Below are 27,033 nucleotides of genomic sequence, written 5' to 3' on the forward strand. Positions count from 1 at the left end.
GTTACACGGCAAGAACCCATTGGGACCCTTTCCTCTACCCCTCGCTGCAGACTGTCTGACTCTTTACGCTTTCCCTGGACCCGGCTCTGCTCCTCGCCTTCGGGGCAGGTTTCTGTGAGTCGAGGCGGGATCAGGTCCCTTCCCGCAACAGCTCACTCTGTCAGTCCTCCCCGTCCTCTTACGGTCTCTCCGCGCCCCAGCGCCCCCGCCCCCTGGTCCCATCCCAGACTCCAGGCCGGGTTTGGCGGGGAGCCGGCCCTGGGCCGCTGCCCCGCTGGGGAGGCGGAGGGGATCGGGGGCCCAGACAAAGGGCCAAGTTGGCTGCGCGGCCCGGGCTCCAGCCGCCTGGGCCGGGCTGGAGGCGGGGCCGGGGCCGGAGGCGGGGCTGCGGCCGGTGGGAGGCGGGGGCTGGGAGTGGGGGGTAGAGAGCCGGGGCGCCGCGCCGATCCCAAGCCCAGCGGAGCGGAGGCGAGCGGGCCGCAGACATGGGGCCGCGGGCGGTGCGGACGGGACGGCTGCCGCCGCAGCTGCTGCTGCTGCTGCTGCTGCTGGATCCTCTCCTCAGCGTGAGTCCGCCTCTGCCATCCCTCCCCACCCTCCATTCCTTCCTTCCTCCCTCCCTTCTCTGCTGCTTCTGCAACTTTGGAAACTTTGCGTGCCCGGAGGGCAAGTTGGCTCCGCAGCCAGCAGGCTGGGGCTGCCCGGGGACTGGGAGAGACGGACTGGGAACTGGGGATACGGAGCTCCGGTCTGTCGGTCGGTCGGCCGCGCTCCTGCCTCGGCACCTTTGCCACGCGCCTCCCCCGCTCTGGAGCAGATGTCCTTGGGGGCCCCGCGATGCCCCGGACCTCCTGGGCCACCAGAAGACTGGGCTGGAGGGGAGAAGGCACGGAGACTGGGGAGAAAGGGAGAGGCCGGAGCCCGCGTCCTCCAAGAACTCGGGAAACTTTGAGCGCCCAGAGAAAAGTTGACTTCTCGGTAGATCAGCCCCGTACGCTGGGGACCAGCAGTGCCCCTGTTGGAGTCCCTCAGGGCACAGGGCTAGGCGGGGGCCCCCAGGACCGTGCACTCCCCCCTCCCTCCCCAGGAGGCCAGACCTTAGAGAGGAAGGGCTGTCCAGGGGAGCTGTTCAGGCCGGGGAATGAGAGGCCCAAGCCTGGGTCCATGCCGTCCCGGAGATACTAGGAATCTGGATACCCCTGGGTGACCTGCCTATGCCACGCATGGGGCTGGCCTCAGGGGAGTAGAGAGGGGAGAGACTCGAGAGAGAATGGGCGGGGTCAGTCCCCTCGCGTGGAGAGAGTGGGCTGGGTAGTCGCCTCTAGTGGGGAGAGTAGGTGGAGCCAGCGTCTCGGGTGGGAGGCCGGACCCTGTCTGGGACCTCGTGGATGACGTGGAGGGGCTAAGAGTTGCCTCCGACAGTGAGAATAGACAGGTGGGGGGCTTTTATGGAGGAGGGCAAGCAGAGATGATCCCTCCTCCTGTGCCTGTCACTTCACCTCTCTTTGCCTCAGTTTACTCAATGATCTACAAGATATTGGGAAAGTGGCTGGGGACCCATATCCTCCTGGCTTCTTTTGATCTGTAGATTGGGCCAGAATGATCCCAGGGATTCTTTCGGGGTGGGGGATGAGGTCCGTGGGAAGCCTTAAGGCTACATATTTGGGAACAAGACTGGCTGGAACTGACTTTTGCGGCCCTATCCTCTATGGTATATACACTGAAGGGTGTTGGATTAGATCCCTGTGGTCCCTTCCCTTCTGTACTCCTTTTACATTCTATGATGCCTCTGTTAAAAAGAGGCCTGAACCAGGGTGTGGGCTGGGGACTTGCCCACAGTAAGCTCTTCCATTCCTGACTGCTGCCTGCTGTGAGCCTCAGCCCTAGGGAGGGCCCTGGGCAGGCACCCTGCCGTGAAGGGCCCCAGTGAACAGCTGCTTTTCCATTAATAAGTGTATATTTGACTCATCCAATCTGACCATGCCCTTAAGGACCTTATACCTCAGAACAAGAAACTAACCCTGTGCGAGATCATTAACCCCCTGTGCAAGGAGACTGATCCCAAGTAGTTAGACCCAAAACCAACCTGAACCAAATTGCCTCAACCTCTCATTTCACCCATGGGCAAATTTACACTCAGAAAGGTTCGAGTCAGAGAGGGAAATCACTATCTTGAGACTTGAAAGATATAGGAAAAAAAGGTCTCCTGAAATCTCCGCAGATAACTATAACGGATGTTTGTGTCCTGCTTGGACGTTGCCTAGGTAATTTCCTCAAAACATTCCTTTAAGGTAGATCGTCTGAGCATTCATAAGATTATAGCCCTAGCGCTGGAAGGTACCTGAGATATTTTTAAGCCCATCCTCCCTCATTTTACAGATGAGAAAACCAAGATGTGGCTTGCCCAGGTTCACACAGCTGGTATCTGAGGCAGGAGGCAATCTATCTTCTTGGCTTCATTCTCTAACCATTACACCATGCTGCCCTGTGCTTATCTTTGTGATACTAATTGTACTGGATTTAAAGGAGGAGGCCCTAAAGTCACTTTAACGCTCTAGGCCGAAGTCTCCTCATCTGTCAAATGACCAAAATGATAGGGGTGGCCCCAGAGCAGTGAAATAGCAAGGGATCCTTTCGGGCTGTGGATTGACTTAAAAAAAACACACACACACACAATTCAACTTTATCTGTTTTGTGCTTTTATTTTGTTAAACATTTCCCAGTTTCATTTTAATGTACTTATTTTTACACCTCTGGACCAGAAGAGATAGAAGGTTAGGGCCCTTCACAGCATCCCTCCCATAAGACAAACTCTACTAAAACTTCTTCCTCTGATTCCTCCACCCAGTAAGGAGGTGAACCTGTGTTCTAGAAGGTTCTAGAAGTTCTAAGGGGAGCACAAGTTCTGCCGGGGCGGATGATGCTGGAAAGGCTATGAACCCAGCAATGGAACAATGGACTGGGAGAGTGACTGTCAGCAGAGGACCAACCTAGCTGAGCGTGTATGGAGAGGTTCTCTGCCAGCTTGGCCCCAGCCTTGATGGGCAGATTTTTTTAGTTACAGTGCTTAGCTGGGTGGGCCCATTTGAGGACCTTGATGGAAGATCCTAGGATTTAAAGGCAAAGGGACCTTGGAGATCCATCTAGTCCAACCTCGAACTTTCATTTTACATATGAGGGAATTGAGGTTTCCCTAGAGTGAGGGAATAACTTGCCCAAGGTCACACAGATAGTAAGTGGCAAATTTAGGCTTCAAGCACAGGCCCTCTGACTGCAAATCCACTGCATTTAATAGACCTAGACTCGAAAATCCTTCCTCCTCTGCCAGGGTAGTGCCCTGAGAGGCTGCTAAGGGTTGGGAGGAAGGAGGCAGATTCCCCAGATCCTGAGCCCTAACTCCAGCTGCTGACCCCCTCGGACACAGTAGCCATTGGTCCCATTCATAGGAAAAGAGAAGGGAGTGTCTCTAATCCCGAAGCCTGGAAAGTAGTTGGTGGTGAGAGGCCTAGAGAACTGGAAAGAACTCCAGGGGAAGAGGGGAGGCTGGGGCGGGGTCAGTGGGCAGGGAGTTGGTGGCCCGAGGTTGGGTGGGTGGAATTTGGGGAGATATGCCAGGCCTGCCACAGTGAGCCATGCATCCCGCCTTCATGCTCCCTCATCCAGCTCTGGAACTCTTCTGGCCAGAAGCGAGTTTTTTCTAACCCAGCAAATGTTTACCTAGTGACTGAGTCTATCTCCCAATGACTTCATCCCCCTCCCACCGTTGGTAGTCTCACCTCGGCTGGGCCTTAGTCACTCTGTAACTATCCCCTTCCCCCAGCAGCCCCATGGCAGCCCCCTTATCCTGCATGTCCCCCCTCCCCCCAACCTGGCTCCCTGGACTGTAGACCTCCCCAGGGCAGGAGAGCATGGTTTGAACTAGACCTACTCTTCCCAGTTGGATGACTGACGTCACTACTCCAAGACTGTGAAATGGGAATGTAAAAATGCTTAGACTGCCTTCTGTGCACCCCCAACCTCTATCACTGATAGGGGAATTACTATTTTGTTGAGGAAATCATTTCTTTGGCTGGATCTCTAAACCCCCTGTGCTTTTCATGCCCTGTGGACACCCTCTTCCCCGACACACCCACACTTAGCCCTTCTGGCTCCCCTCCAGCACCTTATTGGAGTGTTTAAAAATAACTAGATGATGGGTGGGGGTGGGGAAGAGTGAAATGTTTAGAAATGAAAATGATGGAAAAAGAAAAGATCAATAAATTTACCAAAAAAAAAATACATTTTGAGTCAGAGAACCAGGGTTTGAGTCCCAAATAACTTTTGCTTCTTATTCCTTATTTAGTCTTGGTCAAATCACTGAACCTCAGTTTCCTCATCTGTAAAATGGGGCATTTGGCTTCCATGACTCCTGAAGTCCCCTCTGGCTTGAGATCCTAAATTCCTTATAGTTTTGACATTGTATAGTCTAAGGTCCTTCCTTAGGTATTGTGTTCAAGAGTTACCTCCTCCATCACTCTGTTCTGAGGGCTCTCCCAGCCTCCTGACATCTTCTGTTCTCTAATAAATCAGCTTCTTCCTGTAGCTGAAAGTCCCTGCAGTACTAAGCCTCTGAAATCTCTCTAGCCTGTGCAAAGTCTATTTAGTTTCTTTCCCTTTATCCCTCCCTTCCTCCACCTATATGCCTTCAGTTTGTTGAGGAACACAAACCCAAAGTTGTATCTGGAGAGAGAGACAGAGAGAGAGAGAGAGAGAGAGAGAGAGAGAGAGAGAGAGAGAGAGAGAGAGAGGAAGAGAGAGTATTAGTGTGTGTCTCCACATGGGGACTCCAAGTGGGAACATTAAAGTGGTGGTTTAACGGGAGGCCCCCCCCCCAGTTTTGGCACTAGAAGAGGACCTAGATTAAATCACAGCTATGTCACTTGCTCCCCTATAAATTGAGCGGGTTGGATTAAATGATGCCCAAATGTTTCTTCCAGCTTTCATCCAGACTCACATCCCACCTGGAGCCTTTGGGTCACATAGAGGATGTCTGCCCCAGTCACATCCTCTCCGCTCCTTCCAACGAGTTTTTATTACCACCATCCCCCCAACTTGACTGGGGTCTTATTTCCTCCCAGGAAGGAAAAGGGAGTGGGTGGGCTCCTTACTATGGCAGGCTCTGTTCCTGAGAGGCCTGTAGAGTTTTCCAGGGTGGAGGAGGGGAGTTGCTTCTCAGCCTTGGATCCTTCCTCTCTGGGGACCAGGTACTTAGGAGGAGTCCATTGGTTTTACAGTCTGAACACCTGAATGTGAGCCCCGACTCTGGTATTTCTAGTGTCATAGGGTTTATGATTGAAAGGTCATAAAAAAAGGTCAATCCCTTTATTTTACCAAGGGGGAAGCTGAAGCCCATTAAGGAGAAATACTTTGTCCCAAGGTCAGAAATGTCATAGCTAGGGAAAAAATAATTTTACACTTCTGAGCCTCAATATCTACTTCTATAAAGTGGGTACAATGTTGCTTGCTGTGCCTACCTCACTGAGAGAGGAGATAAGGAATGAGAGGTCTTTTTGTCTTAAAGTACTCTGTGGTTGTTATTCTTCTGTACGTATGTTCTCCCTTACTCCCTCCCGTCCTTACTATGCCCTCCTTCCTTCCTCCTTCCTTCCCCTCCCTTTTGTTTCTTATCATCTTTGTGTGCTTATCACCAGTTACCAAATCTTCCACTTAGGACACTCTTTAAAGTTTAGAGAAATGATCTGAATTGTTCTTTTCCAGCCCCGTGATTCAGCCAGTTCGGCAAAGTTATTGAATGCCCACTGTAGGCCAGGCCCCAGCATCAGAAACAGAACAGATTTGCTCAGTGAACATTTGTGAAAGGGCCGATGAGCACATTTGGGTGATGCCAGCAGGCTGTGATCCGTAAGAGTGGCTAAGATAAAAGTGTTGTGGGAGCTGAGAATGGGGAGAAATATCCTGGTAGGCTCCTTGGAGGTGGCAGGAGAGGAGCCAGGTCCCGAGAGTTCTGTGTGACTCACTGCACTTTCCTTCCTGGCGAGGGGGAGCTTTCCTGAGCTTGTAGGTTTCTGGGCTAGGTCTTGACCCTTCATTTCTTGTGGCCAGCCTGACCAGGAGATTGGGGGTGAGGAGATGTGATTGTAACATTTCCAAACATGAGGAGGGAAGTGACTGAGATAGCCCACTTCCTGCTTTGGGGGCCTGCTGTCTCCTTGTAGGTTGGACTGCTGGGAAGAGGTTGGGCCTCAGACCTCCTTCTTCTCTCCTTTATATGGTTAATTGTTAAACATTCCTATCTTCCACTTCTAGGAGAGGCAACTTGGTGTGATGGAAAGAACCCTGAGTTTGGAGTCAGGTCCAGGACTGAATTCTAACTCTGCCTCTGTTCCCTTGGATGAATAATGAACCTAGGTTTCTTCCTTTGTAAAATGGGGTTATTGGATTTAATAGAATCCAAGGATTTGAGATTTGGAAGGGATTTCAGTGGCCATCTAGGCCAAGCCACATCTCAATGGGAAGTCCATTCCTTCTAACTCTGACTCCTCTGAATCAATGGAGCTGCCATATTGTTTCTCTTCCTTTCCGATGTGGCCCAGTGTATTTTCTGGGTACTATAGCAGTGAAATGGACTTTATTGGTTTCATAGTAAGAGAACAGGAATGGGACTCAGGGGACCTGGATCTCAGCTCCATCTTTAAATATTAAGTCTCTTAGCCAAGTCACCCTCTTGGGCCTCAATTTTCTCCTCTGTAAAATGGAACAGAGCATAGCACTTCCAGATGTACAAAGTGATTAGAGAAGTAGTGTAATACAGTTGAAAGAGCATTGTCTTTGTAGTCAAAGGACCTGAGTTCAAATGCTATCTCAGGCATTTATTAAGGTTATGTGACCCAGTCACTTAAACTCTCTGGGCCTCAGTTTCCTCCTCTGTAAAATAAGAGGTTTGAACTACATGGCTTCTGAGGGCCCTTCCAGCTTTGGATCCAGGCTCCTATGATTCTTTCACAAAAGTCCTATGTGATAGGTAATGGAAGTATTATTCCCATTTTAGGGATTGCTATGGGGCCTAGACCTATGATTCTATTGATATGGAGAATCCCCAGATGAAGGAACCCCATGTACCCATGCAGCTCATGGCCTTATTGAGTTGCCAAGAGCCCTTAGAGGTTTAGTAACTTGACCTGGATCACCTAAGCAGTGTGTATCAAAAGCAGGAGTTGAATCCAGTCTCTCTGGCTATGAGGCCAGCTCTATCCACTACACCACCCTTCCACTCAGCCCCATTTCACAGAAAACATCAAGAGAATGCAGCCCAGTTCTCCCAAGTCTAGAGCTCTTTTTCCATGGCCCCTAATCATCCTTGTGCTATCTCCCTCTCAGGGGTATTAGAAAAAGAGGGTTCTGTAAGCTAGAAGTGTTGACTGAGGATGATGCCCTTACTTGGGCAAACCATAAGGAAACTGGAAGGAACCAGAGAACCCCTGACTTTGCAGCAGGCAGAGACAGGACCCTCCTCCCTCCTGTCCTTTGTGGCCCACTCCCCTGGGCAAGGGCTGGTTGTATATATCAGGGGAGCCGCCTGCCCCCTGCCCGCCTCTGGTCTGGGCTTGTTCTTTGTCTGTGCCCGGGCAAGTTGGGATCTGAGCTCCCTGTGCTAGGATGGCCCCTGAGGGGGATCATGTTTAGAAGGAGGGACAAGGAGGCTGGGCTCAGTGTTGGGGAGCTGGAAAGGGGCAGTGTGTGGGGCCAGGGAAAGAGTACCCTGGGTTAGAAGTCACTCTAGCCTTTCCAGCTGTTGGGTGTGATTTGGAGAAGGTCACCAATTTGAGTCTTAGTTTCTTCATCTGGAAAAAGAAAGCCTTAGCTTAGGTGGTTATAGGAGCATGGATTTAGGGTTGGAGCTCCTTAAGTTCAACCCCCCAAACTGAGGCGAGAGAGGTTGAGTTTGCCCCAGGTCACTCAGAGAATAACTGTCAGGAGGCTAGATTTGAATCTGAATCATAACTAGAAGTGACCTTAAAAATCTTTGAGGCCACACACCACCCCCCACCCCATTCATTTAACAGATGAGGAAAATGAGGCCCAGAAAGTTCAAGTAACTTGGTCACATAACCTTAATAAATGCCTGAGGTAAGATTTGAACACAGGTCATCTGACTTCAAAGACAATATTCTTTCCACTGTGCTACATGGCCTCCCTTCCTGACTTTCTCCCGGTTCTGGCATTCTGTCTTCCAAGATCCCACCTAACTTGAAATCCTCTGATTTTAAAGATCATCTTATTCCAACCCCCTCAGTTCATGGAAGAGGAAACGAAGGTTGAAGTGACTTATCTAAAGTAACACAACTAGATGGGATGGTAGTGAGTCTCCTAAGTCCCAGATCAGCGGTGTTTCCACTGTTCTTGGTTGCTTGGGGGTGAGCCCCCATCAGTGGGGTGACAGGAGGTGAGGTCAGGAAAAGGCTCCCAGGTCAGTTAGACTGGATCTTCTTGCAGGATCTCTTCCAAATCCAGGTGTTGGGCTGTTCCTAGAGACTGATAGAAAGAGTCCAAGAAGATGGGGGTTGGTGTGGAAGGAGTTGGCAGGAGGCCCTAAGAGAGAAGTCTAAGATCCCAACTCCATGACATTCATTCATTCATTTGCTCATTCATTCAATCCGTAAATATTTCTTAAGCATGGGCAGTGCTCCAGGCACTATGGTAAACCATCTAGTCCGAGTCGTATCTAGAAAGGAAACCTGTTTCTTCCAGCTCTGACCCCTCTGAATGGAGCCATCACACTTTTCCTCTTCCGTCTGAATGTGGCACAGTGTAGTGTTCTGGGTACTAAGGCAAGAAACTGGGCTTTGTTGGTTTCATGGTAAAAGAACAGAGAATGGGATAAAAACAGAACAAATTCCTATCCTCAAGGAGCTTATCTTCTACCTGGGAGGAATTATGTGAACACAGACAAGTAAATGCAAAGATCTTTCTGAGGGCAGCACATCAGCAACTAGGAATTAAAACTTCCCATAGGACTAGGGAATCTGAGGCAAAGGTGAGGAGGGAGAGAGGGCATTCCAGGCATGAGTATAGGCTGTACAAAGACACATTGGCAGGAAATCACATCATGTACAGGGTAGAGCAAGCAGACCCATTTGGCCAGAATGTGGAGCTCCTGATTGGAGAGTAACATGGAAAGATAGTCTGGAGCCTGACTGGGGAGGGCTTTCAAAGGCAAACAGGATTGTTTATAATTTTATCTTAAAGGCAGTGGAGATCTCTCTAAACAGGAGAGTGACATGGTCAGGCCTGTACCTTGGGAATATCTTTTGGGCAGCCAAGTAGAAGACAGATTGGACGTGGGAGATACTAGATGTAGGGAGATCAGTTGAGAAGCCCTTGATTTCAGTGACAAGGACCTAAGCTTTGGGTGATGGCCTTGTGAGTGGAGAGGAGACATATCCTAGAAATCTAGCCATGGTCGAATTGGCCACTGTATGGAAGAGTTGAGGTTTGTAGACTTGGGTGAGGGGAAGGATTGTGGTTAGGAAGAAGAGAAGCCTTTTTTGGGGAAAGATTGTGAGTTCTGTTTTGGACATAGTAGGCACTTACTTAATATTGGTTCAGCTAAGTTGAAAAGGAGTTGTCTAATAACAATGCCTTAATGAGGCCTATTTTACAGATGAGGAAACTGAGGCTCAACTGGCAAAAGCAAGACATGACTTCCTTAATCCTTCAAAAGGATAACCTTCCCATCTGTCATTTCACACATCCTCCCAATATTTCATTTCTACTCAATATTTCTTTTTTCAATATTTCCTTTTTTTCTTATTGTAGACTTGGTATTAACAGATAAGAACATTTCCTTATACAAAGAACAGAAAAGGAGGGTTGTATTTGACACCATGAATCTCTGTTATGTGTCCAGCTTGGGTTGTTTTGGTTTTATTTTTTTTTTTTAGCATATATTAAATTTAACACAGTAGATTCAACACTGCCCTGTTTGTCTGTGTCCCTTTCTGAACTTGGTTTTTCCCCTCTTCTATGTATATTTTTCAATGTTTCATTGACTCCCTTATTTTTTTTTAACTATGCACAAGGTTCCCCATTTGGTGCCAGGCTACAAAGGTGAAAGATTGTCCCTGCTCTCACAGGATGATGCAGGGTAGGACAGACAAATCCACATTTGGACGGTGGAGGAAAGGGACGGTGCAAAAGAAAGTGTGATGGGGAGGGCCAACATTTGCTAAGAAAATATGGAGGGAGGGAGAAAACTCTTTTAGCTGAGGAAATCAGGGAAGGCTTCATGGAGGAGACACACCCCAAAGGAAGAGTGCAAGATGGCATCAAGTGAAGAGGAAAGTGTGTTTGGGCATTGGGAGAGGGGGCAGCTCAGCCTGCGCAAATGTTTGGAGGTGGTAGAAGGCAGGATGATGTTGAGAAATGGTCAGTAGCCCAGTTTGGCTGGAACAAGACTATGTGAAAGAAGAGTGGTGTTTTTTTTAATTTTTGTAGGCAATCAAGGTTAAGTGACTTGCCCAGGATCACACAGCTAGTAAGTATCAGAGGTTGGATTTGAACTCAGATCTTCCTGACTCCAGGGCTGGTGCTCTATCTACTGTGCCACCTAGCTGCCCCTTAGAAAGTTTTTGAGATAGGGCCTTTAATTGCCTCAGAGTCATGGGGTCTGACTGTGGTTTCTGGATCCTACGGTCACTTGGATTTTAGGCTGAAATAAACAAAACAATGGAAGAGTGGAAGGAATTTCTAGAGCCAGAATTCTCTCTTCCCAGCCAGCTCTAAGATGCGAAAACTTCTGGGCAAGGAGTCAAATAATAACTCCTATTTCAAGGGCCCTTTAAAACTTGACAAAGGGTATTCCTCCCCACCCCACCCCACCCCTAGGAGAGAGGCAGTTCAAGATCTGCTGTCTCCATTTTGCAGGTGTGCAAACTGAGATTCAGAGAAGTGAATTTCCTTGCCCCAGATCACACTTGGTTAAGTTTTAAAGCTGGGACTGATGATCAGCTCTCCTGAATCCACATGTAGCTGGTGTTTTTTGCATGCTCTTCCTTGTTTCTTGGGAGAGTGCCTTTCCTGACCCGACCTCTTCTTCCTTTTTCTCTCTTGGAACTCTTGGGAATAGGGATATGGGGGAGAATGGGCTGGGTTGGCGGGTGTAGTGGGTGGGAAGGGGTCAAAGCCATTTACTGAGGGACCATCCCAGGAATGTGGTGGGCAGCAGGCCGGCAAGCCACAGGCCTCTGTCCCTTTGGCCCTTACGCCATCTCTCCTTGCCCTTGTCCCCCACTCCTCCCCCCCCAAGGGGCATCCGCCCTGAAGCCCGGATCTTCTGGGGCCAGAGTGTAGCTGACAGAAACCCAGAAATATGTGTGGAACTCATGGGGCTGGGATCGGAGCTGCCGGCTCAAGCCTTGTCAATAGCCATGTTGAGAGGGAAGCAGGGAGCGGCCCATGGGCTTCTGGGGGCGGGATCCATAAAAACAGTTGGAACAAGGAGATTCTTTCAGCTCCGAGCTTGCTAGGCCTTTCAAGTCCCCCAGTCCCCGGCATCTCACGCCTATTCCCCCATTCTTGGCTGTCTGTCCATTGGAGAGCCTCTTCAGAAGCCTTCTGGCTGGGCATGGTGGCTGCCTGTGGGCTAGAGACCATGGGATGTGAGGGAGAGAGGTCTTGGCTAGGAGACTGGAGCCCTGGGTTCTGGTCTCAGTTCTGCCCCTTTTTCTTATTCACCACGTCACTCTCTGACTCTGAGTCTTAGTTTTGTGTCCTCCATCAAACTGGAGGGTTAAAATAGGTGGTTTCATAGACATTCAACATCTAAGGTCAAGAGAGGACCCAGCTCTGATATTGGGGGTTCTAAATTCCCAGGCCCCTTTCAGTTTCTCCATTCTATGTTCTAAGGCAGCGCTGACTTAAAAAGCCACAAATTACACTATCCATGTCCTGTTGTACTTTTATTTTGTTAAATATTTCCCAATTACATTTTTATTTGGGCCACTTGGGAGTGTTGTGGACACCTTTATTCCGAGTCTCCTTCCAATTCTAACATTTTCTGTTTAAAAGGAGCTTTTAGTTCTGACATTTTAAGTTTGAAGTCCCTACCAACTCTGATGATGTATGTCCTAAGACCCGTCCCTGCTCACTTTCTGTGATAATAGATTTTTAGCTCTTTGTGATGTCAGAGGAAACCCGGTGAGGTCACAGTAAGGACATCAGTATCCTGTCTCTCATTTCTCCTGGGCCTCTCATTCCAAGGCAAGCAGGGGCACTACCTTAACTAAGGTGGAATGGTTGGGGCTTTTTGTCTCAGGGCAACAAAGTTTGACAAAAATGTAACATGTGCAGCTGTTCTCCAGTAATATCCAACAGTGAAACAAGTGAACTTAGGTAGTCATTGTTAATAACATCTATCTGTTAAGCCGCCAGAGTAATTAATTACCCCCTCCCACTCAATTGGATCTGTCTCAATTCCTTTTTGTGTTAATTGCAGTATTTGTAGTATCACATTCAGTAACTTTTGCATTTATTTGTGTTGCTATGAATTACAAAGTTACAAAATTACAAATTACAAGGGAGGGTGTGGGGTGTGCATGTGTACCAAGGGCTCTTGTTCCTGTTTTGGCCGTAGCCCTCTAGAAGAGAGGTGTCTAATAGCTGATGCCCATTTCCTGGCTTGCCAAGGGTCAATGTGCTCACACATGGGCATCCTTGTTTATGGTGGATGCTGCCATAGGCCCAAGGATCGAGAAGAGGCTTGTGGTCTAATGTAGCCTAGTGATAATAACAATAATAGCCTCATGACTATCCTGGGAGGTAGGTATTACTGGTATCCTCATTTTACAGATGAGGAAACTGAGGCCAGGAGAGGCGAAGTCTCTGGTAAGTGAGGTCAGATTTGAATTTAGGTCTTCCTGATTGTCAGTCCAGCAGACACGATCCACTGGGTCACTTAGCTGTTTATGGAAAATGCTGTGGACTTAAAATTAGAAGAAGCAGGTGAGCCGGTGCCTGGAGTCAGAAAGACCTGAGTTCAAATACAGCCTCAGATGCTTACCAGATGTGTGACCCTGGACAAGTCACTGAACCTCTCAGGGTCTCAGTTACCTCATCTGTAAAACTGAGACAATAATAGCACCTTCTAATGTTGTTGTGAAGATCCAATGAGTTACCATATGTGAAGCACTTTGCAAAGCTTAAAGTGCTATATAATTGCTAGGTATTAGGACATTGAAGACTGAATCCTAAGGGGAAACCACTTACTAAGTGGGACTTAGGGAATTGCATGTGACCTTTGGAAACCTCAGCTTCCCTTTCTGTAAAGTGGGGGTATTGTTTTGTGCTACTACCCACAAAGGATCATTGGGAGGAAAGTATTCTTTATACCAGATATTAGGGGTGGCTAGGTGGTGCAGTGAATAGAGCATCAGCTCTGGAGTCAGGAGGACCTGAGTTCAAATCCTGCCTCAGTCACTTAGCACTTACTAGCCGTATGACCTTGGGCAAGTCGCTTAACCCCAACTGCCCTGCTTTCTTCCCTCCAAAAAACAAAACAAAAAAAACCCCAAACAAACAAAACCAGATATTAATGATCATAAAAGTCTTTTCAATTCAGTTAACACTTATTAAGCACCTACTGTATTCCAGTCACCATGCTAAATGCAAACAAGAAAAAGAAAAAGTGGGGCAGCTAGGTGGCACAGTGAATAGAGCACTGGCCCCGGAGTCAGGAGGACCTGAGTTCAAATCTGGCCTCAGACACTTGACACACTTACTAGCTGTGTGACTTTGGGCAAGTCATTTAACCCCAATTGCCCACAAAAAAAAGAAAAAAGAAAGAGAAAAACAGACACTGTCCTTAAGGGGCTTACAATCTAATGGGGGAAAGGCAGCATACAAAATGCTAGCAGCTAGAATTTATATAGTACTTTAAGATTTGCAGAATGTTTTTACATGTAAGTTATCTTGTTTAAGGGGATGAGGGCTCTTGGGGAGACATATATGCATATAGGATATGCATATAGTGAAGGCTTTCAAATCAAAGGACCTGGATTAGAATTCCAGCTTTGTTCCTTACTTTCTTTTGTGAACTTGGGCCAGATACTTTAACCCTCTCTGGGCCTCAGTTTCCTCTTCTGTAAAAGGGATGGGCCTGCATTAAATTTTGGCCTCCCAGTCGCTTCCAGTTTTCAATCTATAATCCCAAGATCCAAGGCCTCAGTTATTTTATGAAGGTCCTTTACTTGTCTTTTATGGGAGTGCCAAGGGTGGTGAAGCCCCACCTGAAGACCCCTCCTTTGGAATCAGGACAATGCAGGTGCTGCTCTGAAGGGAGGGCTTTCTGGGACATGTTTCAGGCACCATTCAGACACAGTGATATTATTAGCTTCTGGATTCCAGGGAGGCCAGATAGGTGGAGAAAAGTGACTGGGCACAGAGAAAAACAAAAAGTGACCTTCCCTCCCAGGGTTGTTTATAGAATAAAAAGTTCATTTAAACTTATTTAAACTCCAAATAGTTTATTTGGAGATAGACAGGACCTTAGGTTGGGGGTTTATAGTATTCCTATAAAGTATAGAATTGAGAACCATGTCAGCTCTGATTGCCTCAGTTTCCTCAACTGTAGAATGGGAACAATAGTCACACCTACCTCATAGAGTTGTCCAGTGAGACAACATTTGTAAAGCACTTAGCACAGTGCCTTGGCACATAGCAGGGGCTATACAAAATGCTTATTCTCTTCCCTTGCTTGTCTCCTTTCCTCCCTCCCAGGGGATTTTATAGAATCCTAAGATTTGGAGATGTGATGGTTCTTAGGGATCATAGACTTATAGTGTCATAGAATTCAGAGTTGGGGGACCTACCGGGATCCCACCCCCCTCATTTTAATGGTGGGGAAACAGAGGCCCAGGGAAGGGACGCTGTGCTGCAAGTCATATAGCAAAACCGCAATGGGAACCAAAGTCTTGAGAGCCTGCCCAGACCCTGTAGATGCCTGGATAGGCCAGGTGACCTCAGACCCTGTGCCTTGTCCCTGCTCACTCTGTTTCTCAACCTGAATTTCTAGGACAGTCAGCTGGGTCATGCCAGTAATACTGGTACGGCTCAGAGCAAACAGGGGGCTGGTGGTGGGATCTGTAAGGATCCCTGCTGCTGCATAATGACCTAGAACACACGGATTGTTATTATCTCCATTCTCTGCTCATAGAGGCCATGCAGAGTCACAGTTCAAATCCAGCTTCAGACACTCACTAGCTAAACCCTGTTTACCTCAGTTTCCTCAGCTGTAACATGAGAATAGCAATAGTAGTAGATTGTTGCTTTTCAGTCATGTCCAACTCTTCATGACCTCATTTGGGGTTTTCTTTGCAAAGATACTTTAAGGGCTTTGCCATTTCCTTCTTCAGATCATTTTACAGATGAGGGAACTGAGGCAAACAGGGTTTAACCAGTGAGTGTCTGGAGCTGGATTTGAACTCAGGTCCTCCTGACTCCAGGCCTGGCACTCTCCACTGAGACACCTAGCTACAATGCACTTCCAAACACTATTAGGAGAATCAAATGAGAGAAATGGGAGCTTTGAGAACTAAAGGGCTGTGTGTAGTTGGGAGAGCCAAGAGTTCCCAGGCTCACACGCCCTTTCCTCAACATGACCCTCTTAGAGGCTCAGAGAATGGAAGGTGTTTGTCCACAGCCACTCTGCTAAGAAGCCTCAGAGCTGGGATTACAGCCCCCAAGCTTTTTTCTATGGCCTTGTTCTCCTTACTATTATCAACATCATTAGGTCTGCTGAGACCTGACCTCTCCAGCTGTTACCAAGTTGGAAAATGGAGCTCCCCCTAATCTCTTCCTCCCTAGGGGTCTTGGAGGGGGGAGGGAAGCTGCCCTAGGGTGTGGTTTGAGAATGGCCTGAGGCTTGGGCCTTCTCCCAGCTGTATGCAGCTGGGAAGTTTGGGACAAGCTCATCAGATGGGCCAAGAGTATCCCCTGGGTGAGAAGAGGATGTTTCTCCTTCCAAGGAGGGGGGGTGCTGCCGAGGATCTCCACCCCACCCTTTCTAGACTCCCTATGAATGGTGGTGTTGGCCAGGCATGGTACTAGCAGCAGAAGGGAACCTGCCAATGGGGCCAGGGCTGGGGCCAGCCTCAGGGGGCAGTACTTCATCTGCCTTGACACTCAGGAAGGCGGCTGTGCTTGCCAGGGAGGTTCATGGACGAGTGGAGGCAAAGTTTGGCATCTAGCCCTGGCTGTAGCTCTGGGGGTTGTAGCAGGGGAACCAAGGGGAGAGGAAGCCACTGTGTCTTCCTCTTATCAACTCCCCTGCCCTACCCCTGAGCAGGGGGCAAGGATCAGTCAGATGCCCTCATTCTTCTTCCCAGAAAGCTACCCGGGCTTCCATACAGCTGTTGCAGCTGCAGCCTCTGGACCCTTGCCCATCTGCCTCCTCCCCCCCCCCCATTCCAGTTTAGAGCTGGATGGGAGGGTCAGAGTAGCCAGGGACAGAAGTGCTGGGAAGAAGCTCCATGGAACTCAGGAGACCTGGGTTCCAGTCCAGGCTTTACAATTTGCTAGGCACCTTCCCTCTTCAGGCCTCAATTTCCCCACTTGTGAAATGGGCATAATAAAATCTGCACATGCTAGCTGGTAGGAAGTGTGTAAAGTTCTGCAGAGATAGTGTGAGGTAAGGGTAACACGCTATCTCCGTGTCAGCTGGGCTTCCACCAGCAGGTTCCCACCTTCCCTTCCGGACTCCCTTCTGGTTGTTATTCCCTGCCTTGCATTCTGCAGCCAGGCCACATTTTCCTGAACTGATCTCTCCATGTTAGGTGGGTCTCCCCTGTCCACACTTTGTAGAAGAGGTCCCCTGTGCCTGGGAAGCATCTCTACCTCTTAGCTTTCTTCAAGGCTTAGACCTACCAGCTCTTCCACGAAGACTTCCTTGATTTCCCCTTTCTTTAGGGCTCTCTCTCCCTCCTCAAATTAACCTTCTGTTTATTTCTCTGTGCACAATGTAGATCCTCCCAGGAGAAGGTAACTTCTTTAAGGCAGAGACATATGTTTTTTATCTTTGCATCTTCACTTTGTTTCTACACAAAGGGACCAGTATGGTGCCTTACACACAGTAGGCACTTTATAGATATCTGTGCAATTGAATTCAATTCAATCCTGGGTCTGGGAAGTCATGAAACAGGTGATTTGGTGGAAAGAACTCTGGGCTTGGAATCGGAGGAACTGGATCAAGTTCAAGCTGGACTATGTGACTCTGGATAAATCACTTTCCCTCTCTGGGCTGTGTGACTCTGAGGAAATCACTTTTCCCTCTCTGAGCCCCCAGTGCAATTAAGGTGTAGGACTGGATCAGTGGTTCTCAAAGTTTTTGTCGCTTAGGACACAGTATATACTCTTTGCTGTTAGGAATTAGTATATTCCAGGGAGTCAGGAAACTGTCACATGCACATTCAAATGGCAGTCCTGCAATTCTTGACACATTTATTTGGGACGAATTTTAATTGGCACTGAATGCAAGTGGTACTTTGGAGTGCCACTGGAGAACTACTGACCTTGGTGATCACTGAGTTTCCTTTTAGCTCTACTCCTAGGGAGTGATAGTGCATGTCCCCCCTCTTTTGGTCCTCAAATCATGAAAGGTCAGAGCTGGAAGGGAACATCTCGTTCCACTCCATTTTATAGGTTCAGAGAGGTCCCATAGCTTGCCTGAGGTCACACAGCCCCTATGTATGGAGCCAGACTTCATTGGGGGTCACTTGAGTCCCCTCAGCCCATCTGTCCCCCACTAAGGGCAGTCTGAGCTTGCCCTGGGCTTTTCCATCCCTGGTCTCCCAGTGCAGGCTGGACAGAGAGCCAATGAGGCCGTCTCCCAGGCACCATGGCCCGGCCCGCTGCCCAGGCTCTGCTGAGTCATTCTTCTCTTTCTTTGGTATCTCGACTTTTCAAATAGTTGGGAATATGGCTCATATCTCTACTTAGCCAGTGAGCTGAGCTGGACGGATTTAACATCTTCTCTCATCACTCCACCCTGGCCGCAATGGCCTTTATCACTGTAACAGTTCTTCTCTGCCTCCTTCTCATTCCCTTCCTCTGGCTCCCTACTTCTGGAAGGAATGTTTCCTTCTAAAAGAATAGGGAAAGAGGCCTCTGCACTTTTCTAGGCCCAGCCTTGGTGTGACCAAAAATCCACCACTCAATTTGAAGTCAGAGGACCTGGGTTTAAATGCTAAATTAGGAGAGATGACAGGATTCATTCAGCTAATAATTTTCTCATAACAGCCCTGTGAAGTTGGTAGGTAGGGCCAGTACTATTATACCCATCTTACAGCTGGGGAAATTGAGGTCAGGGGGCTCTAAGTAACTGGCCCATGACCCCATAGACAGTAGCTAGCAGAATCAGACCTCCAATTCTGGTCTTCTCATGTCTAAGTTTGATGTTTTTTACCCTCCAAATATTTACTAGATACCTCCTAGTCCAGGGATGGGGAACCTGTGGCCTCAAGGCCACATGTAGCCCTCTAGGGCCACACTTGAGGACCTAGAGGGCCACATGTGGTCTCAAGGCTACAGGTTCCCCACCCCTGTTCTAGTTAACTTAGCAAACATTCATTAAGCATTTATTATAGTACAAGCACTTTGGAGGCAAAAATATCTCCAAAAACCTAGTCCCTGCTCACCAGGACTCTACCATATGCCAGGGGGTAGACATCATATACACAGATAAGCCATAGAGGAGAAAGAAAGAACCAACCACTGGGAGTGGTGGAATCAGATCTATTGAACTGAGCCTTGAAAGAAGCTGGGAATCCTGAGATGAGAACTCCCCTGCTTCCTAGAAGCTTTCAGGGGATTATTAAAATATTTTAGTGATATTTTTTGGCATTTTTATACCCCTGCCATGGAACTCATCCTCATCATAAACAAAAACCACTAAGTCAAACCAGCTCTCACTGTTGCCCCAGTCAACGGTTTTTGTGACATTCTGCATTTGAGGGAAGGAAAATTAATTTCATTGTCAGACCTCCAGAACTGAGATTTGTCATTGCATGATACTGATTTCAGATGCCTTGGGCTGTGTCTTAAACCCCAGCAGAAGCCATCGTGTTAAAAGCAGAAGGCAGGGTATCATAACATGACAACTTATGCAGTGTAAAGCATAAGGTTGGTGCAGACTGGCAGTGCAGTTAATCAGCAAGCATTTATTAAGTGCCTACTATATGCCAGGAATTGTGCTAGGTGCTGTTGACTCAAAAACAAGAAAGTAAACAGTCCCTGCTGTTAAGGAGTTTATACTCTCTAGGGGCAGGCCACATATACTCTTATAAGTGTATACGATACAGTGATGTTTGGGGGAGAGGTAAGTAAGGACTTCACAGGAGGGGATACTTGAGATGGGCCTTGAAGGAAAGCAGGAAATTAAATCTGAGATGAAGAATGCATCCCAGGCCCAGGGGACAGCCAGGGCAAAGGCAAAGACATGGGAGATCAAGAGAAGGAGAGACAGAGACAGAGACAAAGAGACAGAGAGAGACAGAGAGAAGAGAGGAGAGGAGAGGAGAGGAGAGGAAAGAAAGGGAGGGCATGGGAGGGGAAGGAAGGGGAGAGGAGGGAGGGAGAGGGAGAAATGAGTAGAGAGAAGTCCAGCCTGGTTGGGCTACATAGTACAGAGGAGAGAATAGTGTATACGAGGCTGCTTAGGTAGGTTGAGGCCAGATTATGAATATTTTAAAATGCCAAGCAGAGGAATTGCTGTTTGATTCTTAGGGCAATAGGAACCAGTGGAGACTGACCACTCACTGAGTATGATGGAAGTGACATGGTTAGTTAGCCTGTACTTTTAGAAAAATCATTTTGGCAGCTGTGGGGAAGAAGAGAAGCAGTGGAAAACCTGAGGCATTGATTCCCAATCAGGAGGCCATGTCTTAGCACAGATGAGAGGGGGGAAGGGTCTGACCCAGGGATCTGCTTGTCCATGGAGAGAAGGCGACAGATGTGAGGATATTAGGGAGAAAAGACAAGAGTTGTGGAGTGAGGGAGAGTGAGGAGTCCAGGGAGAACTGTGTCTGGAAGGATGGTGCTGCCCTTGACCAAATCAAGGAAGTCTGCAAGAGCATGGGATCTGAGATGAGTTTGATATTCAATATATATTGTTGGAGACGTCTTCATGCAGTAGGAATTCTGAGAAGAGGGAACTCAGGGAAGGGCGGTGGTCAGGAGGAGACAGGACTTTAGCTGGACTCGGAAGGCTGACTAGACCCTGAACAGGACATTACCAGGAAGAATGGCACGCTATAAGGTGGCCTGCTCCTCTTCCCCGTCTGGATGCTGCATTCAGCTGAATGTCTGGTTCCCCCTTTTGGCTGCCTGATTGACTGTCTTCATCCCCCATCCCACTCTATCCCATCTAAGATTTCTGCTGGGGGATTTTGTTTCCCTTGGGTGATAAATTGTATTTCTTCTTGCGTTTAGCTGCAAGCTTTCTTTAGGAGTTAAAAAAGTATCAATTTATTTTTAAGTTCTGTCTTTATTTAGTCAGCATTGTACTAGGCTAAACTGAGACATGTAAGCTCTTCAAGAATGTCCGAGCTGGAAAGGCCCTGGGACGCAGGATGTCAGAGCTGGGTGGGGCCTTCCAATGTGTCTTCACTCTGCTCCCTCATTTTGCAGGTGAGATGGTTGAGGCCCATAGGGAAAGTGACTTGTTCAAGCTGTAATTGAGAGAGTTCGAGGTAGAGTTGGAACCCAAGTCTGGAGAGTCCTGGGCCAGAGCAATTTCCACGGCCTCAAGTTGCCTATCATAAAGGTGGCCCTGGAGCATGGTGACCTAGGCCGGAGTACCACCCAGCCCTATCCATCCATAAGTGATGTGACCTTGGGCAAATTCTTTGCCCTTTTGGAGCCTGTTTCCTCCTCTGTAACATGAGGAGGATGGACCAGCTAGTCTATAAGGATGCTGTTAGGTCCAGCATGCTCTGATTCTAGGGTTGGGCTTGAATAGTCATGAGGACTGTGTTCCTGGGGGGGCGAGGGGTGCCTAGAGACATCCTCCATTGTCTCTGGCCTGGCTACAGGGAGTGGGTCATTCCTGTCCATATTGTTGTCCTGTTTGTAAGCAGGAAGCCCTTAGGCCTGCTGCCGAAGTCATTAATGTTTGGGAAAGAATCAGAGGAAACCATCAGGCATGCACAGGTGACTTCCTCTCTTGCTCAGTCCCAATCTCTTCGTGCCAAGCTCCAAGGTAGGCACTGGAGACTGTGAACCCAAAGTGAGCTAGTCCCTGCCTTCATTGCGCTAACGTTTCTGTAAAGTTTGTAAAGCACTTTGAAATATGTGATCTCATTTGTTCCTCACCATAATCATCTTTGGAAACTGAAGCAGACAGCTGCCACTTGTTCAGGGTAGGACTGATAGTGTCTGAGAGAGGATTCAAATTTGGGTCCTCTGCACAGCAGACCTGGCCCTTCACCACAGTGCCCACCTGCTTCAGTGGAAGCCACAAGGCCTGGCATCTGATGAAATCTGAGGGGCAGAGTGAGTAGGAAGAGGGAAGGATGATGCTCCCTTACAAACCTGAGTTACTGGAAGAATAATGGTGCCCTCAAAAGGAAGAGGAAGACTTAGAAGAGGGGAAGACAAAAGAATTTGATTGAGCAGACCCTTGGCTGGGAGGCTCTCCTTAGCCACCAGCCTTGGGGACTACCTTCCTTTTGATTGAAAATTGCCCCATCATATTTCTTCCTTCCTAGCATGTGGTAAGTGGGTGGGTGAGTGGGTGGGGTTGGAATTAAAGTTAGGATTACTAATTTTGAGCTTCCAGGGAGAGAGGGAAAAATCAAACAAAACAAACACATTGGACTTAACTGAAAATGCATGTCTCAATATGTACCCTGAGTCTGTCCTCTGTCAGTCAGGAGGTAGGTAAGAGGCTTTACCATGGGTCTTCTGAGGTCTTGGTTGGTCTTTGTGTTGGTCAGAGTTCTTTAGTCTTTCCAAGTTGTCTGTCTTAACAGTGTTGTTGTTATATGAATGATCCCCCTGCTCAATTCCCTTTGCATCAGTTCATATAAATCTTCCCAGGTTTCCAGGAAACTACCTCTTTCTTCATTTTGTTTGGCACAATGGTATTCTATTTATATTAGCATACCCTAGGGGCAACTAGGTGATACAGTAGAAAGAACAGGGCCCTGAAATCAGGAGGACCTGAGTTCAAATCTGGCCTCAGACATTTACTTGTTATGTGACCCTGGGCAAGTCACTTAACCTAGATTGTCTCCCCCTCCCCCCCAAAAAAAGTCATATTAATATACCCTGATATTCTCTAATTGAGAGGCACTCCTTTATCTTCCAGTTCTTTGCTACTACAAAAAGAACTGCTAAAAATATTTTTGTATATGTGGGTCATTTTCTTTAAGAATTTTTTTCAGTGAACAAAAGTCTTTTTCACTCTTTCCCACTCTCCCATTTTTTTTTTAAAAAAGGAAGAACAAAGCTCTTATGAAACATATGCACAAAGAGAATAAATTCCTACATTGGTCATATCCTCAAAGTCTATTTCTCAGTCTGCCCCCTGAGTCTGGCACCTTTGTCCAGAGTGAGTGGAAGTTTTCATCATGGCTCCTCTGGAATCATGGCTGACCATTTTGTTGATCACTGTTTTTAAGTCTTTCAGAATTGTTTTAGACAGCTTTTTCAGAGTTTAACTGAGAAGGGGAGAAAAAGTATTGTTGGCTGATGGGATTTTGTTTGGATTGGAGATAATATATAATAATTATATATAATATATATAATAGATATAATAGATAATAACTCATAAGTGAGGATGACAGTGGGGGTAGCTTTCTCTAGAAGTGGGAAGGGAATTTGATCAAGGGCACATGCAGACAGGTTTGTTTTGGCAAGGCAGAAGGACCACCTCTCTATCCAATAGAAGAGAGGAGGACATAGTGGGCTTTCCAAGTCACATTCCACCTTTTCCATCATGGGGCTTTTTTTTCCAACAATCATACCTATATTTCACACATTACTTCACCCCAACATTCCCTTACTTCCCCATCACTTTGCATGTTCCCAACCTTTCCCCTTCTAAACTGGAAGGTGGTCCCTTGTGTTAGTTATCAACTGATTTGGGATGATTTGGGAGTCTATTGCAGCTCCAAAACCCTCCCCTCTTCTCACTCCCCACTCCAGGATGTATTCCCAGCAAGATAAAAAGAAATACCCATAGGGCTGTGGGATCTAAAAGTGTGAACTTAGATCTGACTTACGACAGACCCTTGTCCACATTAAATGTTGGCTAAATATTTTATGCTACAAGCACTTATTGGGCCTCTACTGGGCACCCACTATGCAAAGAAAGAGATGTTATAGGCATCATTGAGTTCTTCCTGAGCTTACAAGCTATCCTGGGGGGTGGGGAGAAGTGGGAGTGGGGAAATCATTTTTACCTGGAAGAGAGAATCAGGGAAGACTTCATAGAGGAGGCGATGCTTGAGCTAAACCTTGAAGAAAGGATTGTCCTTCAGAAGATGGAGACGAGGGCAGGGAATCTCTTTCATTTATTAAAAATATATTTTCATATATATCCTATGTTAATATATATAATGTCTATCCTATATCAATATGTAATGGTATCCTATATCTATATATAATGGATAACTTATGTCAATATATATAATAGATATCCTATATCAATATGTAATGGATATCCTATATCTATATATAATGGATAACCTATGTTATATATACCTATATATAATGGATATCCTATATCAACATATATAATGGATAGTCTATATCAATATATATCCTATATCCTATTGCTTACCATCTGAGGGATAGGGGAGGGGAGGAGAGGGAAGGAAGGAGGGAATTTGGAACTCAAAATTTTAAGAAACAAATGTTAAAAATTGTTTTTATGTGGAATTAGGAAAAATAAAATATTATTTAAAAATATATTATTATTTATTTTGTTAAATATTTCCCAATTACATGTAAAAAATCTTGAAAATCATTTTTAAAATTTTGAGTTCTAAATTTTCTCCCTTCCTCTGCCTCCTCCTTCCTTTCTTTCTCCTTCTTGAGAAAGCAAGATTATTGCTTTCAAGATTGATCATCAAGTTTAGACCCAGGGAATGGTATGTGCAAAGGGATGGAAGCAGAAGAAAGAAGGACAGGCTAAGAACAGAGAACAGTCCAGTCTGACTGGCAGGCTAGACTGTAGAGAAGAGACCAGAGGCAAGGCAACATCACACATTGCCACAATAGCTAATGCTCTAGGGTTGGCATTGCACATAACACACATCTTCTCATGTGATTCTCACAAAGCCCTATGAGGTAGGTACTATTATTACCCCCATTTTACAGATGAGGAAAATGTCCATCCATGCAGTGTTTAGGAGTCAGGAGACCTGGGCTATAGTCAGCTCCACTCTAATAATAGTAAGAGCTTTGTTTAAATTTATAACAATGAGGATAATGGTTATAACTATGGCCCTGACAAATTGTTGCCTTGGGCAAATCACTTTCCTTATCTGGTTCTCAGTTTCAAAGTCAGAAAGTTAGAGCAGGAAGGGACTGTGGAGGTCATCTTATCCACACTGCTCAAGCACCCCCATTTTACAGATGAGGAAATCCGAGTCTCAGAGAGGGGAGGCAGTTTGCCCAAGATCACACAGGCATAATGGAGTGGCAGGCTTGAGAGATGGTCTCAGGTCCTCCAACTCCAAGTCCTGGGACCCTTCACACTGGCTCCATTCGGTCCTTCTTTGTGAAGATGGAGAGAATGATGCCAATCTTGTCCAACCATGGGTTTGTTGGGAGGATCTGATGAAATCGTGGCTCTGACATTGCTTGGAAAGCCTTCCCTGTTAGTAATCAGCTGTTAGTAATAGTCAAGGCAAGACCAGTGTTTGGAGAATGTTGGCAGCTGAAGGGTTAAGGAAAGGGTGGAGGTGGGGGGCATCCAAGGAGAAGCTGTGATTAGCTTGAACCAGCTTTTTGTGCTTTGTAATTACTCACCCCTCCCCATCCCCCTTTGTCTCTACCCACCCTGTTTCTCCTTTGGTCCCCTCTGCTGAGGCTGCTGGGAGTTTGGAAAGGGTTAAGAGGGTCTCCCTCCCCCTCCCTGAGGAGGAGAGGTGAGCAAAGGAATGTTTGATAAGATCAGAACCCTAAGCCTCCGATTCACCTCAGTGACTGAGGGGAATTTTCTGTAAGGAGGGAAGGGAGGCCACAGCCCCAGAGACCTCCCTCCCTGAGAATGGCTCAGGTGTGGCCTGGGGAAAACTCCAGGTGCCAGATTCAACCCAGATCATGGTTCACTACCTCACATAGGGCCTTCCACCTGTTCTGCCCCCCCCCCCCCAACTGAGAGATTCCACTCCAAGAAAGAACTAGAACCTTAGAACAGGAAAAGACATTAGAAAATTAGTAAAGCGTGATGGAAAAGATGACAGGACTGGCCCCCTGGAGAGACCTGGGTTTGAATTCTACCCCAGATGCTTACTTTGTGACCCACTGGACTCTCTGAGCCTCCACCTACTCATCTGTAAAATGGGCATGATCACGGTATCTAACTCCCCCAAGTTGTAGGGATGGATTCAATAAGGTTATAAAGAGCTTTACAGACCCTCAAGCTGTATTATTCTTATATGATAAAAAATGAGGACATACAGAACTAGGGCCATGTCCACTGGTGCTGAGTTATGTGATCTGAACACTCCTATCCCTTCAGACCAGTGGGTTCTGAAATGCTGAGACTTGACTGACAGGAAACTTTTCTAAAGCCTTTACTTGGGGGAGGAGAGGGTGTCATTCATTCAGCCAAGCATTGACTGACTAAGTGTGGGGCTTGAGGCCACCATGATAAAGCACCAGCTCCAGGTCTCAAGCCCTGGGTTCAAATCTCAGCTCTTCAGTTTCTTCCATGTGACTTTGGCCAAGTCACTAAGACTTTTTCTCAGCCTCAAGTTTTCCCATCTATAAATTAAGTGAGTTGGCTCTACTGGATAATTTCTAACTTCTAAGATCAGTCTGGGTCAGTCTCTGAAGGAGAAATCCTAAGCCCAAGGCTCTGCTTGGAAGGGAGCTGGACTGTAGGGGTGGCCAGGTGGCAGGCTGGACACCTTCTACTTCCTCTGCTTCTCCTCCAATTGAGTCACCCCAGGCCTCACCTCCAGGCCAAGTGTCTGAGCTACAGAGGCCCCCAAATGTGGCTGGAATTCTGCCTTCTCTTTGGGGAAGGCCCTGCTGTGGCCTCTGCCCTGGGGTTAATGATTGCTGAGGGAACCCGGTGAGAAGGGGGTGCTGGAGAAATTCCAGCTCTCCTGGATGGAGTGTGTGTGTGTGTGTGTGTGTGTGTGTGTGTGTGTGTGACATTCCTGTCCTCCTGACATTCCTTCCCTGGGAGGAAGCAGACAAAGCAGCTGAATTGGGGGATGGGATGGGATGGGATGAGGAGAGAGGCAAGTCTAGGGAGAAACTGACTGTGTCTGGAAAACTTTTGGTCCCATGGATGGGCAGGTAGGAAGCCTTGGGTCTCATAATATTAGGTGAAATAGGAATAATTCTACAGTCATGAGCTTGTGTCCCTCCCCTCCAAATCCCACCTCTGCCAGATTCCAGACTTGTGAGAAACACTCCAACAGGCCAGTCACCAGCACACATCCTCTCCCCTTCTTTGTGTGCCTTGGACAAGTTGCTCCCCTATTCAGAGTTTAAACCACTCGCCCTTTTCTGGCTTCAGCTTCTTCCTCTATACAATGAGGGGACTGGATAAAGCCCTTCCCTATGAATCAGTGGAGGCTGACATTTCCATTGTACCTTAAGGTCCCCAAAGTGCTTTCCATATGTTGTGTGATCTGCCACTGAAGCTTTTATACCACATGGCCCAAAATCCTGGAATACCACCCCAAATCGCCAAAGCCTCAAGATTTTGGGGTCTCCTAAAGGGCAATATGAGCTCTCTCTCTCTCTCTCTCTCTCTCTCTCTCTCTCTCTCTCTCTCTCTCTCTCTCTCTCTCTCTC

At 47.4% G+C, this 27,033-nt stretch overlaps 1 protein-coding gene across 10 annotated transcripts in view; it reads left to right on the forward strand.

The window, feature by feature from the left end:
* Positions 1-414: 414 nt before the first annotated feature.
* Positions 415-27,033, forward strand: part of HSPG2 (heparan sulfate proteoglycan 2) — a 165,200-nt gene continuing 138,581 nt past the window's right edge. For 8 of the 10 annotated variants that reach the window (XR_011166546.1, XM_069078506.1, XM_069078508.1 and 5 more), the window contains exon 1: positions 415-566. Coding sequence is in view for 9 of the 10 variants with exons in the window: in XM_069078506.1 (XP_068934607.1) it covers positions 486-566 (81 nt within the window). In the remaining variant the exon portion in view is untranslated. The remainder of the gene's footprint in view (positions 567-27,033) is intronic. The other 2 variants (XM_069078513.1, XM_069078514.1) reach the window with 1 other exon arrangement.

Source organism: Petaurus breviceps, unplaced genomic scaffold (assembly GCF_028583685.1).
Source record: "Petaurus breviceps papuanus isolate PSGF00001 unplaced genomic scaffold, PetGlider_PUasm1.0 91041, whole genome shotgun sequence".
Lineage (NCBI taxonomy): Eukaryota > Metazoa > Chordata > Mammalia > Diprotodontia > Petauridae > Petaurus > Petaurus breviceps.